General features: G+C 49.1%; 1 protein-coding gene across 2 annotated transcripts; it reads left to right on the forward strand.

The window, feature by feature from the left end:
• Positions 1-8,298: 8,298 nt before the first annotated feature.
• On the forward strand, positions 8,299-11,550 carry LOC114775384 (B-cell receptor CD22-like). 2 transcript variants are annotated; one of them, XM_028966515.1, is made up of 7 exons: positions 8,299-8,487; positions 9,548-9,892; positions 10,028-10,279; positions 10,556-10,825; positions 10,913-11,020; positions 11,118-11,158; positions 11,226-11,550. In XM_028966515.1, the coding sequence occupies exons 1-7, from the start codon at positions 8,418-8,420 to the stop codon at positions 11,337-11,339; spliced, it is 1,200 nt and encodes a 399-aa protein (XP_028822348.1). In that variant the 5' UTR covers positions 8,299-8,417; the 3' UTR covers positions 11,340-11,550. The 2 variants fall into 2 exon arrangements, with proteins under 2 accessions (XP_028822348.1, XP_028822349.1); XM_028966516.1 differs by lacking the exon at positions 11,118-11,158.
• Positions 11,551-12,053: the final 503 nt, after the last annotated feature.

Below are 12,053 nucleotides of genomic sequence, written 5' to 3' on the forward strand. Positions count from 1 at the left end.
ACGACGAGAGCACGGGAGACGAGAGTTGGGCTCCGTCCATCGCACCAGTCTGCGATCGTCGCAAGGTCCGTGGGGACCCACGTCACTTCCAGGGGGGTGAGAAGCGACAACAACGGCGGCGTCCCTCCAGCGAGGGGATGGGCAGCCTCCAGCCCGAATGGCCAGAGTACTGTCCCTGGGAGTTAATCGCACCCTGGGTCCAGGATGTCCGCAGGGTGGACGACCCTCGGAGTCACAGGTGGGAGGACACGGATGACGAAAGCGACAATGACGTGGATTTTCGTTGGGCAGTCGGGGCCGGGATGGCTCCACCCAGCGCGCGCGTCCGAGATTGTCGCGACATCCGTGAAGATCCACGTGACTTCCGAGGGTATGAGGTCGACACGGACCAACACGAGGATGACGCCGATTGGGCAGTCGGTGCCGGGATGGCTCCGCCCATCGTGCCCGTCCATTGCGAGGTCCGTGGAAACCCACGTCAGTCCCAGAGGTGCGACAACAGTGAGGAGGAGGACAGCGATGCGGGCGTAAGCTGGTGGAACAGGGCGACAGGAGGTCGCCAACCAGCAACTGCACTGTCGGAACTGCCTCACAGGGAAGATGCCCTCCCAGTTCCAGTCGCCGACCCGCCTTCCCTCTGCTCGGACGTTCCCCAGCTGAACGGCAGCGCATCACCAGCGCCCCTGCATGCTGGAGAAGACGTCCACCACCCCCCACGCCACACGCCCACCACCATCTCCAGCGACGCTGCCTGGCAGCAGGGAGAGACCGACAGGAGTTTTCGGGACTTCCAGCAGAGACTGAGGGCGGAGTTTGATCGGCCAGAGCCTGAGCCAGGGATCGAACTCTGCCCCTCCACCACATCCAGCGCCAGTCAGGATCCGGGGCAAGAAGACCAAGCACTGGCGGGCGACGAGAAGGTCGCGCCTCCCGAGATTCTGACTGTGCCCCCTGAGGAGGTCCCGGAGAGCTCAGAGAGGGAACCAGACGACCCTCTCTTCTGTCTGTCTCTGTCTGTGTGTGTGTGCGTGGCATATGTGTCCGTATGTCGCCCCCACTTCCCCTCTTTGTGTCCACCAGATGGTGACCCAGCAGCAGAGCCGAACCCCAGGGAGGGAGTTCCCAACCTGACTGCACCGGTCCAAGGCGAGGTGGACGAGCCCCAAGGTACCCCTAAGTCCAGCCGGGGGGGGTGCTCCCCCAAAGAATTTTTTGGGGGGGTGCAGTTCGGGTTGGGGACTCCTCCTGAGGGGAGGGGAGGTGGGGAAGCGATGGAGCTGGGTCCTCCGGTAGCCAGTGAGGAGGGCGGGCCAGGCATGGGCCTGCGTCTGCCTCCAGAGGGGTGGAGCGCCATAGAGCCCCCGGGTAGGCATGAGGACCCAGCTGGGACAGACAGGAAGAGGGCCTGCCTTGTCCCAACGGACGCAGAAGGGGCTAGCCGGATGGTCTGGCAATGCCCCCCCCTTGGCACCAGGGCCGTGCAGTGAGAGGGGCTGCATAGTCCCCAGAAGGCACCAGCCTGGGGTGCCTGGAACAGTCGCCGGAGGCTCTGGGACAATCTCCCTGCGCGGTGCAGGGGGTGACACAAGATGTGTCAGAGGGGACATGTGGAGACAGGGCCCACACGTACCCAGATGGATCGGCCCTGATTATTGTGTGCAGGTACGGGAGTCCGGGGCCGTCATGCGGGACCACGCCGGGGAGCCAGGCCGAGGGTCCGGGGCCGTCATGTGGGACCACGCCGGGGAGCCAGGCCGAGGGTCCGGGGCCGCCAAGCGGGACCACGCCGGAGAGCCAGGCCGAGGGTCCGGGGCCGCCAAGCGGGACCACGCCGGGGAGCCAGGCCGAGGGTCCGGGGCCGCCAAGCGGGACCACGCCGGGGAGCCAGGCCGAGGGTCCGGGGCCGCCATGCGGGACCACGCCGGGGAGCCAGGCCGAGGGTCCGGGGCCGCCATGCGGGACCACGCCGGGGAGCCAGGCCGAGGGTCCGGGGCCGCCAAGCGGGACCACTCCGGGGAGCCAGGCCGAGGGTCCGGGGCCGCCAAGCGGGACCACGCCGGGGAGCCAGGCCGAGGGTCCGGGGCCGCCAAGCGGGACCACGCCGGAGAGCCAGGCCGAGGGTCCGGGGCCGCCAAGCGGGATCACGCCGGGGAGCCAGGCCGAGGGACCGGGTCCTCCAAGGGGAGGATACAGCAGGGCAGGAGCCCTGTGGTTGCCGCCGTCCACCCCGCCGCCTCCACTGATGGTACTGTTGGGGCTCCGAGGACGTAGCCCTTGGAGGGGGGGCTCTGTCAGGATTGCCTGCAGCTGGCCTCCACACCTGACTTTAATCCTGACGCCCCATAAATGCCGGAAGTTTCCGCCCGTTCGGGGTCGCTGGCATTTTCGTGGACTCTGCACGAACTTGACCTGGTTTTGTTATGAGTGTTTTGAGTTCTGGCAATCGCCACACGCCTACGGGTTAGTTTCAGTTCGTTATTTAAGTTAAATCGTTTTCGGCCACCGCGCCGCTGTTTATTTGTATTTCTTTATTGTTTGTATTAATAAAACCCCGTTCCCAGCATGTCAAACCTCTGCGCTTCCTTCCCCCGTAAGTCCGTAGTCGTGACAGCCAGACAGTAAATTGAACAGGGTGACGCTCGGAGAAATAGTTTCCATTCTGAAGAATTTGTAGATAAATCTTTCTGAACACAAGGAAACATAAAAAATCTGAACAGATTAATAACTCAGTTATGAATTTATAGGCAGGACTATACCTGCAGGGTCACCTTGTTGCCCTCATTCTACACACGTCACATTCTCACAGTAAAAAAAAAAAAGACTGTTCCAACCTGCCAGGACATACAATTTTATACCAACATGGTAGAGTTATGGTCAAATGTATAGTGTCTTGTGGGTTCTAACATAATGAGAAATGCAAATCTTTGCCCACCACTCTTTCCTCCCCCACTTCCTGGCAACGTTTCTGTTTTTAGACAGGTCGCCATGGTTACCAGGAAACAAGATTCTTATATACAGTTCAGCATGTCCACCTTAATGCATCATGATGCCTGGCTTTCTCTTGATCGAGATGATGGGCGTCACCAGATTAAAATGGGTTTGGTCATGTGACCCAATGCTGTCTGCCAAAAAATCTTCACCATCTATTGCTGAGGAAGCAGACTGGAACCAAGTCAACTCCCCCCATCACCCCTTAACACTTCAGCTTCATCTACACTCTGGTGTAACACGTGGTGCAGACTGGAGCTTCCTGGCATCAGATACTATGAGCTGATGAGACTAAAAATACCCTCTTCACGGGTTCTCCTTTGTTGTCCCTGGCTAGTGGTACAACTTGTCCTGCTCCATTTGACTAGCTGAGACTACTACCACCTTTAAGAAACATTTGAAAACCAACTTGTTTAAAAAGTACACACACACACACATGCACACACACTGCACCAAAAAAAATTCATCTAGCAATTTCCTAGCATGTTCTATTCCTGACAAGTTCGGCCTTATCAGGGCTCTTAATTTTGTAACTCAAAATCTATAGAAACCGAACGAGAATTGCTGGTGTCTTTGGATAAAAGCCTCTGCCAAGTAAAGTTAAGTAAAGTAAAGTACTAAAGCGCCCCCTGCTGGAGAAGATTTCCGTGTCTTTGGAGTTGAACCATCTATTCATATGATGAACTTTTTGTATGTTTACAGCATGACAAAACGACCGGTGCCTCAAATAAAGCGTCTCTACCCACCACAACCGAGAAGCGGCAGAATGCATGTGACTTGTCACGATCCGGTACGAAAAGGGGTTACTCTGGTCCGGGATCCGGGTTTCATTGTCCTGTGTAATGTTCCCTAATCGTTCTCACCTGTGTCAATTGTATAAAGCTGCCCTGTTCGTTTCTGTCCGCTGTCAGGTCTTTAACGTTATGTTCGTTTTCACCCATGTCAACGTCTCGGGTGTCTCCCCTGTCCCCCCTGTCCTGTGATTCACAATTAAACCCCAGTTTCGTGATGTCAGGTGAAAGCGTCCTTCATTCTTCGTTCCTCGTCACTCTTCGTCCTCCTCTCTGTTCACCTACCTCGTCATGCCCGCATGGACGTGACATGACTGGTGAGATAGTGGTGTCCTAGCAGTTAAGGAAGCGGCCCCGTAATCAGAAGGTTGCCGGTTCGAATCCCGATCCGCAAAGGTGCCACTGAGGTGCCACCGTCCCCACACACTGCTCCCCGGGCACCTGTCATGGCTGCCCACTGCTCACTCAGGGTGATGGTTACACCACAATTCACCGTGTGCTGTGCTGCTGTGTATCACAATGGCAACCACTTCATTTAAATTTATAGAGTTACTCACCTCAGCTACTCATCTGTTCTCACAGTTCATGCATTTTGGAGCAGGTAAGCAGGTTCTCCAGCAATTCTTACCATTTTATTGTTCAATTTTATTGTTCAAAACCTCTTCTTCTGTGCTTCTTCTGCTCATTATTGAAGGTTCTCACATTTTGTTTTAAGCTTGCACGTTTTCTGAAATTAAATGAAATCCATCACTGTGTTGTCCTTCAGGAATTCTAGGTGCAGCCAGCCTGGAACCATCTGCGCTCTGCGGAGCTCCTCGCTTCTCAGGTCCTGCAGTTATACTGCACCAAGCTACCTGAAAGTGACCAGTGTGCAAACATCCGACCGGACTGTACTGATCTCACTCAGGATCCGTCTGAACATCGCGAGGTTGGATGAAATGGATGAGCGCAGGTATAACTGCATGGTTGAAAGTGACATGAAAGTGAAGTGACTTTTACAGAAGAAACCCGTCAACAGCAATGAGCTGTTCCTCCACCCAATCAGCAGGGAGGATGGGGGCAGATACTCGTATGCTGTTCAGGGCCATGAGGACCTGTCTTCTGCTGAAGTGGAGCTCCTGGTCAGATGTAAGTACATTGATGATGCTTGATGGTGTTACCAATGTTTCATCCAACAGACAGGATTCAGTTACTTATAGCGGTAAAATTAAGGAGGTTCAGTGAATCTGACCTGCAGCAGTGATGCCAACCCTACAGTGCAGTCCAGAACTCCGCTGCCGTGTATCTCCAACTCAGAGACCGAGGTGACGAGTTCTTTATCAGAGAACAGCTCTGATAAAGGACTCATATGAACTTTCAATTCCAGTTGCAGAGTTTCTGTCTTCTGTCCTCTAAGGGTCACACCACTCTGTCTCTGACTGGGGAAGCACTTCTCATGACTGTGCTGTTCTGACCTCGAGGGGAAGGTCATTCCACCACCGAGGGGCCAAGACGGAGAAGAGTCTAGATGAACGTCTTCCTTTTACCTTCAGAGATGGAGGGACCAGGCGAGCAGTACTGGAGGCTCGGAGTATACAAGGTGCAGTGCGAGGTGTAATATGGGATGTGAGGTAGGATGGTGCTGCTCCATGTTTGGCTTTGTAGGCCAGCATCAGTATTTTGAACCTGATGCGTGCAGCTACTGGGAGCCGGTGGAGGGAACGTAGCAGAAGGGTGGTGTGGGAGAACTTGGGAAGGTTGAAGATCAGTCGTGCTGCTGTATTTTGTATGAGTTGTAGAGGTCGGATGGTATATAGTGGTAGACCAGCTAGAAGTGAAAGTGAAGTGATTGTCACATGTGATACACAGCAGCCCAGCACACGGTGCACACTGCATTTAACCATCACCCTGAGTGAGCAGTGGGCAGCCATGACAGGCACCCAGGGAGCAGTGTGTGGGGATGGTGCTTTGCTCAGTGGCACCTCAGTGGAAACCTTGGCGGGATTCGAACCGGCAACCTTCTGAGTATGCGTTTGCTTACTTAACCACTAGGCCACCACTGCCCCCAGAAGGGAGTTACAGTAATCCAGTCGTGAGATTACTAAGGACTGAACCAGTAGTTGGGTGGCCTGGGTTGCCAGATAAGGACAGATTCATCTGATATTGTAGAGAAGGAATCTACATGACCTCATTCACCACAAATCCCCAGTCTGATCAGGTTTATCAGAACATGTGTACCCCCAAACCCCAGATTCTGTCATAGAAAGAGCAGAGAGCTCATCCAATGAAATGAGAATTTTGCCTCATTATAATTTCTGCAATAAACAAAGTACATCTGTCCAGGTTACATGGTCTTTTTTAATTAAGTTAGATTAAATGTAAAACTTACTTTGATCAAAACAACAAAAACAAATCTCTGAATACGTGGAGCAGGAAAAATTGTAATACATAAAAGGTAAGAACACAACGTAAAAATCTACATCTCATTATTGTAATATAGTTTTACGTTAGTGTAATACTAGCTTGTGGATTTTGACTGTAATCGGTAGTTTAATTTAGTAATCATGTTGTATAAGGGGCAGTGGTGACCTAGCGGGTAAGGAAGCAGCGCCGGTTCGAATCCGAAGAGGTCTCCCTGATCCAGCAGTGGCAACATCCATACTGGTAACTCGAAATAACTAAATTAATCCAAGCAAGCCATGTGGCGAACAATAAAGATGGTTTAAATGAAACCAAACTGCCTTGATTATAATGTGTAGTGAACTGATACCCTAATCTGAATAAAGTTAGTGTTGCGTGTGTACTTGCGTGTGTTACCGCCATTTGGATGATTGTGAAAGTGAAAGTGAAGTGATTGTATTGTGATACACTGCAGAACAGCAGATGTGGGCACCATGACAGGCACCCAGGGAGCAGTGTGCGGGCACGGTACCTTCATCAAGGGGACCTCAGTGGCACTTTGGCGGCCACCTTCTGATTACAGGGCCGCTTCCTTAACCGCTAGGCCACCACCGCCCCATGTAGTGATTGTAGCACTCGGGCAGCCGTCAGACCTTTAATATGATAGACCTGTGACGCAATAAAAAAAGATTTGTATTAAATCTTTTTCTATATGCTGAATGGTCGGTGGAAGCCAAAAAAAACCCCGGAACTAGTCGTCCTACATCACAATACAAGCAGTTCTGGTAAAGCAGCATTAACACTGAATGCATCATGAAGCACAGGAAACCTTCCGTTTTCAAGCAGCTAGTAAAAGCTGAAGCTCATAGTGTCTGAATGTGCACAGTAGCAAAAATCCACTTTTTTTTCCTCCAATTGTTTTTTTTTTATATATATATATAAAATTTTACTAAGACTCCTTGCTTTGGCGGAGGTGAGTCTACAGCAAATTGTCGCCCTTCCCTGGAATTCTCCCTGACTGCTGCAAAAGCTACCAACCGCTCTCATTGTTAAAGAAGAGTGTGGAGCGGGATCTAGAGGAGTAGAAAGGTAACCCTGGTGAACCCTGACCTTTATTTTAAATAAAGTTACTTGTAGACTGCCATGAATGAGGCACGAAAAGATCCAATAAACCATTTGGCCTTGAGACCGACACGGTAGAGAGGAAGGTATAAGATCCTGATGTGTGATATGTGTTGAGAGACACTGACCTGCCGACCATAACAACTTTACAACTTTATTCCTCTTAATATACTCGGATAAAGACAAGAATCACCCAGCCCCATGTTTGACTCAGATTTCCTCTTCCGGGTTCATTACAAATGATGAAAAACCAAGGAAGGATCATTTACACCAGAACACTGGTAGCCTGTACATACAACACGGAATAGTAGGAATAGTGCCACGCATCATGAGGCATCCATCTGTGTGATGAAAATATGGCATCAAAGGATCAAGCTTTTCTCGTTGCCTTTTAAATAAACAAGTTCCAGAAGATAAGTTATCAGTTCGGCCGAAGCTTAAAACCGGTTTTCACTTGCAGAAGCAACTGGACAGAAGTGCGCAGATGGACTGGGCTGTATGGGCCGAGTTTTGTATGTTGCTTTGGATTAAATGCTGTAATTGTAACGATAAAAAATGTTATAGTGAGGAGTGAAGGAATGAAGCGGAAGCACAGAGAACCGTAGCGTTCTAACACCTTTGGTGCACAAGGTGGCGCTATTTCCATGCCAAGTCGGGCCTGACTAACCTCCTGTCTTGGTAATTATCCTTAATTAACACATTAAATAGCTCAAGATACACAGTGAAATGCAAATACAAACAAAACCGATCTTCAGCGAAGTATCATGTCCCCAATTCCAGCGCGGGATCCATTTATTAAGCAAATTAGAAAAATATTTTCCAGAATTTAACTGAATGAATTAATTTTCACATCCAGATAAAAATTACAGACACAAAAAGCCCAAATGCTCTATTAAAATCATCGTTTTTTATACATAATGCTAACTTTATTTTACTTAGAAGATTTTTAATGTACAGCGATTAAGAAAGAACAGGGAAGTGTCCGGATACGGAGGGGGTTTCAAAAGTAACACAATCCTGGTGCAGTTACTTATCTTCCGCATTCAGGGAAATGGTTTCATTCGATTTATTTTGGAAGTAATGCGTTTAAGTATTATTTTTTTATCTTGATCATCTCGGCCCTGTCTCTCTATTAGAATGACCTCAGCTGGCGCCGCGAGGAGCAGCATGGTGACTTATGCCACCATCAATCTTCTCATGATTCAAGGTTGGTCATCCCTCTTCTATCACCTGATTTCAGATGGTTTTCCATAATTATGTAAAGTCAGCTTGAACAGTAGATGCTTCGGTAGTAAAACAGGGACCACATGCCTTAGTTATTTCTTTTAAAAACTTTTATATCGCATGATATGAAATGTTCAAGGTCCCCTGACATGAAACATTTCTTGCTCTTATGTTGGTCTTGTTGGTCCCCTAATTCTGTATCTGAAGTCTCGTGGTGCAGAATTACAGCCACTTTGATCCAGTCCCACAATGAGGTCTCCCAGGATGCGCCGTTTCACCGTCTGTAGCTTTAAATGCTAATGAAGAGGAGAGAGGCGGGACCAGGAGGAAAGCAGCCAATAGAAGTTGAGGGGACATCAACACCATTCACCAGCCACAATGTTTGGCGCAGACAGGAAGTCGTGTCAACGTTTTTCCAGAAAAAATTTAACTGAACCCGCTGGTTCTTCAGAGTCTTGCACGACGAAACTAAAATATACATTTGTGCTCATTTTCACCTCCGAACACCGAGCAACTGCAACGCATGACGATCGGTGGAGATCATGTTTTAGGGGAGGGGCGGGAAATTCTCTGGGCGGAAAAAGCATGAGAAACGGGAGGTAACCTTTCCCCCTTATGACGTCGTAAAGGGGTCAAATTCCAGATCCGCTCCAACTCTCTGGACAGCGAAACAGAATGACCAAACACTCTTTACACCCACCGCCATCTCTTGCCACTGCAGCACCGTAGAGTGGCTATAAGTAAAGTGAAAGTGAAGTGATTGTCACTTGTGATACACAGCAGCACAGCACACAGTGCACACAGTGAAATGTGTCCTCTGTATTTAACCACCACCCTTGGTGAGCAGTGGGCAGCCATGACAGGTGACAGAGCAGCGTGTGGGGACGGTGATTTGCTCAGTGGCCCCTATTCGAACCGCCAACCTTCTGATTACGCTGCGCCTCAAAAACTCGTATTAGTGTTTAATTATATTACAAAGTGACATAGGGGACCTTTCAAGCAGGAAACATATGTTTACAGAATCCCACCATCTTGTATCCCAGGTCTTTTGGGCGAGAGGTGGGACGTGAAGTACAGCACCAGGAGCATCTGTGCCCTGCGGGGCGCGCCGGTGTGGATGTCCTGCCACTACACCCTCCCCAGCGGATTCGCCGTGAGAGACGCGTTCTGGTGTGAATGCGAGGACGGCAAGACGCGTCTTCTTCCTCAAGACGCCGATTACCAGAGCAGAGTGCACGCGGCCTGCACGCTTCGGACGAACCGATGTACTCTGAACATAACCCGCCTGAGTCAAAGTGACGCACACGAGTACAACTGCAGAATCACCACATCACACGTGTTCTTTCAGGGCTGGACGGGTAACGAAGGAATTGTCCTGTCAGTAACAGGTAAAGATAAACAGATCTCTGAAGCTGTCGAGTTTTATCAAGCGTCTTTCACCACATTCTTAAAATGAACGAGATCTTCATCGTTCTCATGTACAGCCAGAGCAGCCAAACTGCATATTTCTCTTCAATTCTCAGACCTGTCGGTGGAAATTGTTGGTGCAGCAACAGAAGGAAATGATGTAAGACTCGTGTGTAAAACCTCCTGCAATCTGAGTAGCAGCCCTACATACTCATGGAAGAAGAACGGAGAACCTTTAGAGAAGGAACCCACCAAGAACAATGAACTGCTGCTCCACCCAGTCAGCAGGGAGGATGGGGGCAGATACTCCTGTGCTGTTAAAGGCCATGAGGACCTGTCTTCTGCTGAAGTGGAGCTCAGTGTCAGATGTAAGAATAACACCAGTAGTTTAGCTCATTATATGAACCATTTTTATTTCCTGAAGAACCAGTATTTATAATATATTACATATGTTAATATATGTTAATATATGAACAGTCTGTAGATATACGTCCTGTACTATGAAACTGGGTTTAAAGGGAAATGTCAGTAATGATTAAATATTAAATCCTCAAACATCTTGAAGGTCTTCTGAAGGTGTCATGTAGCAATACAGCATTAATTTGACACTAACAAACCTATTTTAAGCATATTTTACTCTACAGACTCTCCAAAGGACACCGTGGTATTTATTAGGCATCATGGCGAAGTGGATGAAGGAGGTTCGGTGACTCTGAGCTGCAGCAGTGATGCCAACCCTCCAGTGCAGAACTACACCTGGTTTAAGGAGAACGTAACATCTCCAGTAGCAGCAGGACAGAACTTCACCATCACTAACTTCACCTCTGCTCAGGTTGGACTGTATTCCTGCCAGGCGAGGAATGAAGTCGGAGTCCAGAACTCCGCTGCCGTGTCCCTCCTACCCAGAGGCCGAGGTGACGGGTCCTCCGTATGATGGCAGCCGGGCCTCGGTGGTGAACGTTCTGCTCCAGCTTCAGAGTTGGTGTCTTCTGCTCCGTCAGGTACCCGGAGGATCGTCACCGTGACTCTGGCTGTGACCGCGGTGCTGGTTGTTCTGTGTGGAATCACGCTTTTCGTACTCAGACGCAGAAAAGACACCGAACCTTCTGGTGAGGATCCACACCTCTTTTTCATAGCTCTTCAAGTTCATATCTGATCAGATGCTCTACACCTACTCTGATAAAAAAGGCATCTTCTGCTCCGCAGGATATTTTTCTTCGAATAATCCAACAGGCACTTCTGATGTGGTGAGTGAGAGATGTCTGAGGAGAATTTTTAACGTGAAATGATCACATTTTTCACCCCTGATTTTAGGCTTCTGGAGGAAACAAAACTGGCCAGAAGAATCAGATCTACCAGAGTCTCGACCTCAGCACTGCTGTCCACCATGATAACATTTACGAAACCTTGTACTCTACAAACATCTGAAGACAAACCAGACCACTCTATGGAGAACCTTACTGATCAAAACCAACAATAGGCCTTTTGGCAGCCAATGTTCAATTTATGTCTGTTTATGACGGTTATCATACGTGGGATATAAAACCATGTGTTTCAGTGGACAAAGACATGGCTTGGAACACTTTTCATTTTTTAAATATTCTGTGTGAATAACGACATATATTAATATTTTTCATATTTTAGGGACTCTTCTGCCAAGGCACAGATTGTTCAGATATTGGATATGAAGCATATTGCCACATTCTCGCATGTGATTCCATTAAAACTCATTTATTAAACTCGTTGATTTTGTCTGTTGTTATAGTTAATAGAAATGTAGCCTCCGTCATTCCCAGTCGGATTCACGTGTGCCTGTATTTTCCTGTCTCGTCTTGTGAGAAGAGGAAACGCTTCCTTCCAAGTTCATGACACATTCATATAGGAATCATGCAATGTTAATAATGCAAATGTTCAAAGAAAGTGGAGTTTTCCTGGACGCTACATCTCTCTTATGCAATCGTGTACTTCCCAAACTTCACAAAACTTCACAAAATTACACCAAACACAGGGTTTCAAGGTGGAATGGAGTGTATTACCAAGGTCATAAGCAGCGGGCTGTGGGCGCGGCCCCCGTCTGTGTTCATTCCACACAAGACGTCCTGTCTGTTTTGCATTGTAGATAAAATATCATATATAGAAGTA

The sequence above is a fragment of the Denticeps clupeoides genome, unplaced genomic scaffold (assembly GCF_900700375.1).
Source record: "Denticeps clupeoides unplaced genomic scaffold, fDenClu1.1, whole genome shotgun sequence".
Lineage (NCBI taxonomy): Eukaryota > Metazoa > Chordata > Actinopteri > Clupeiformes > Denticipitidae > Denticeps > Denticeps clupeoides.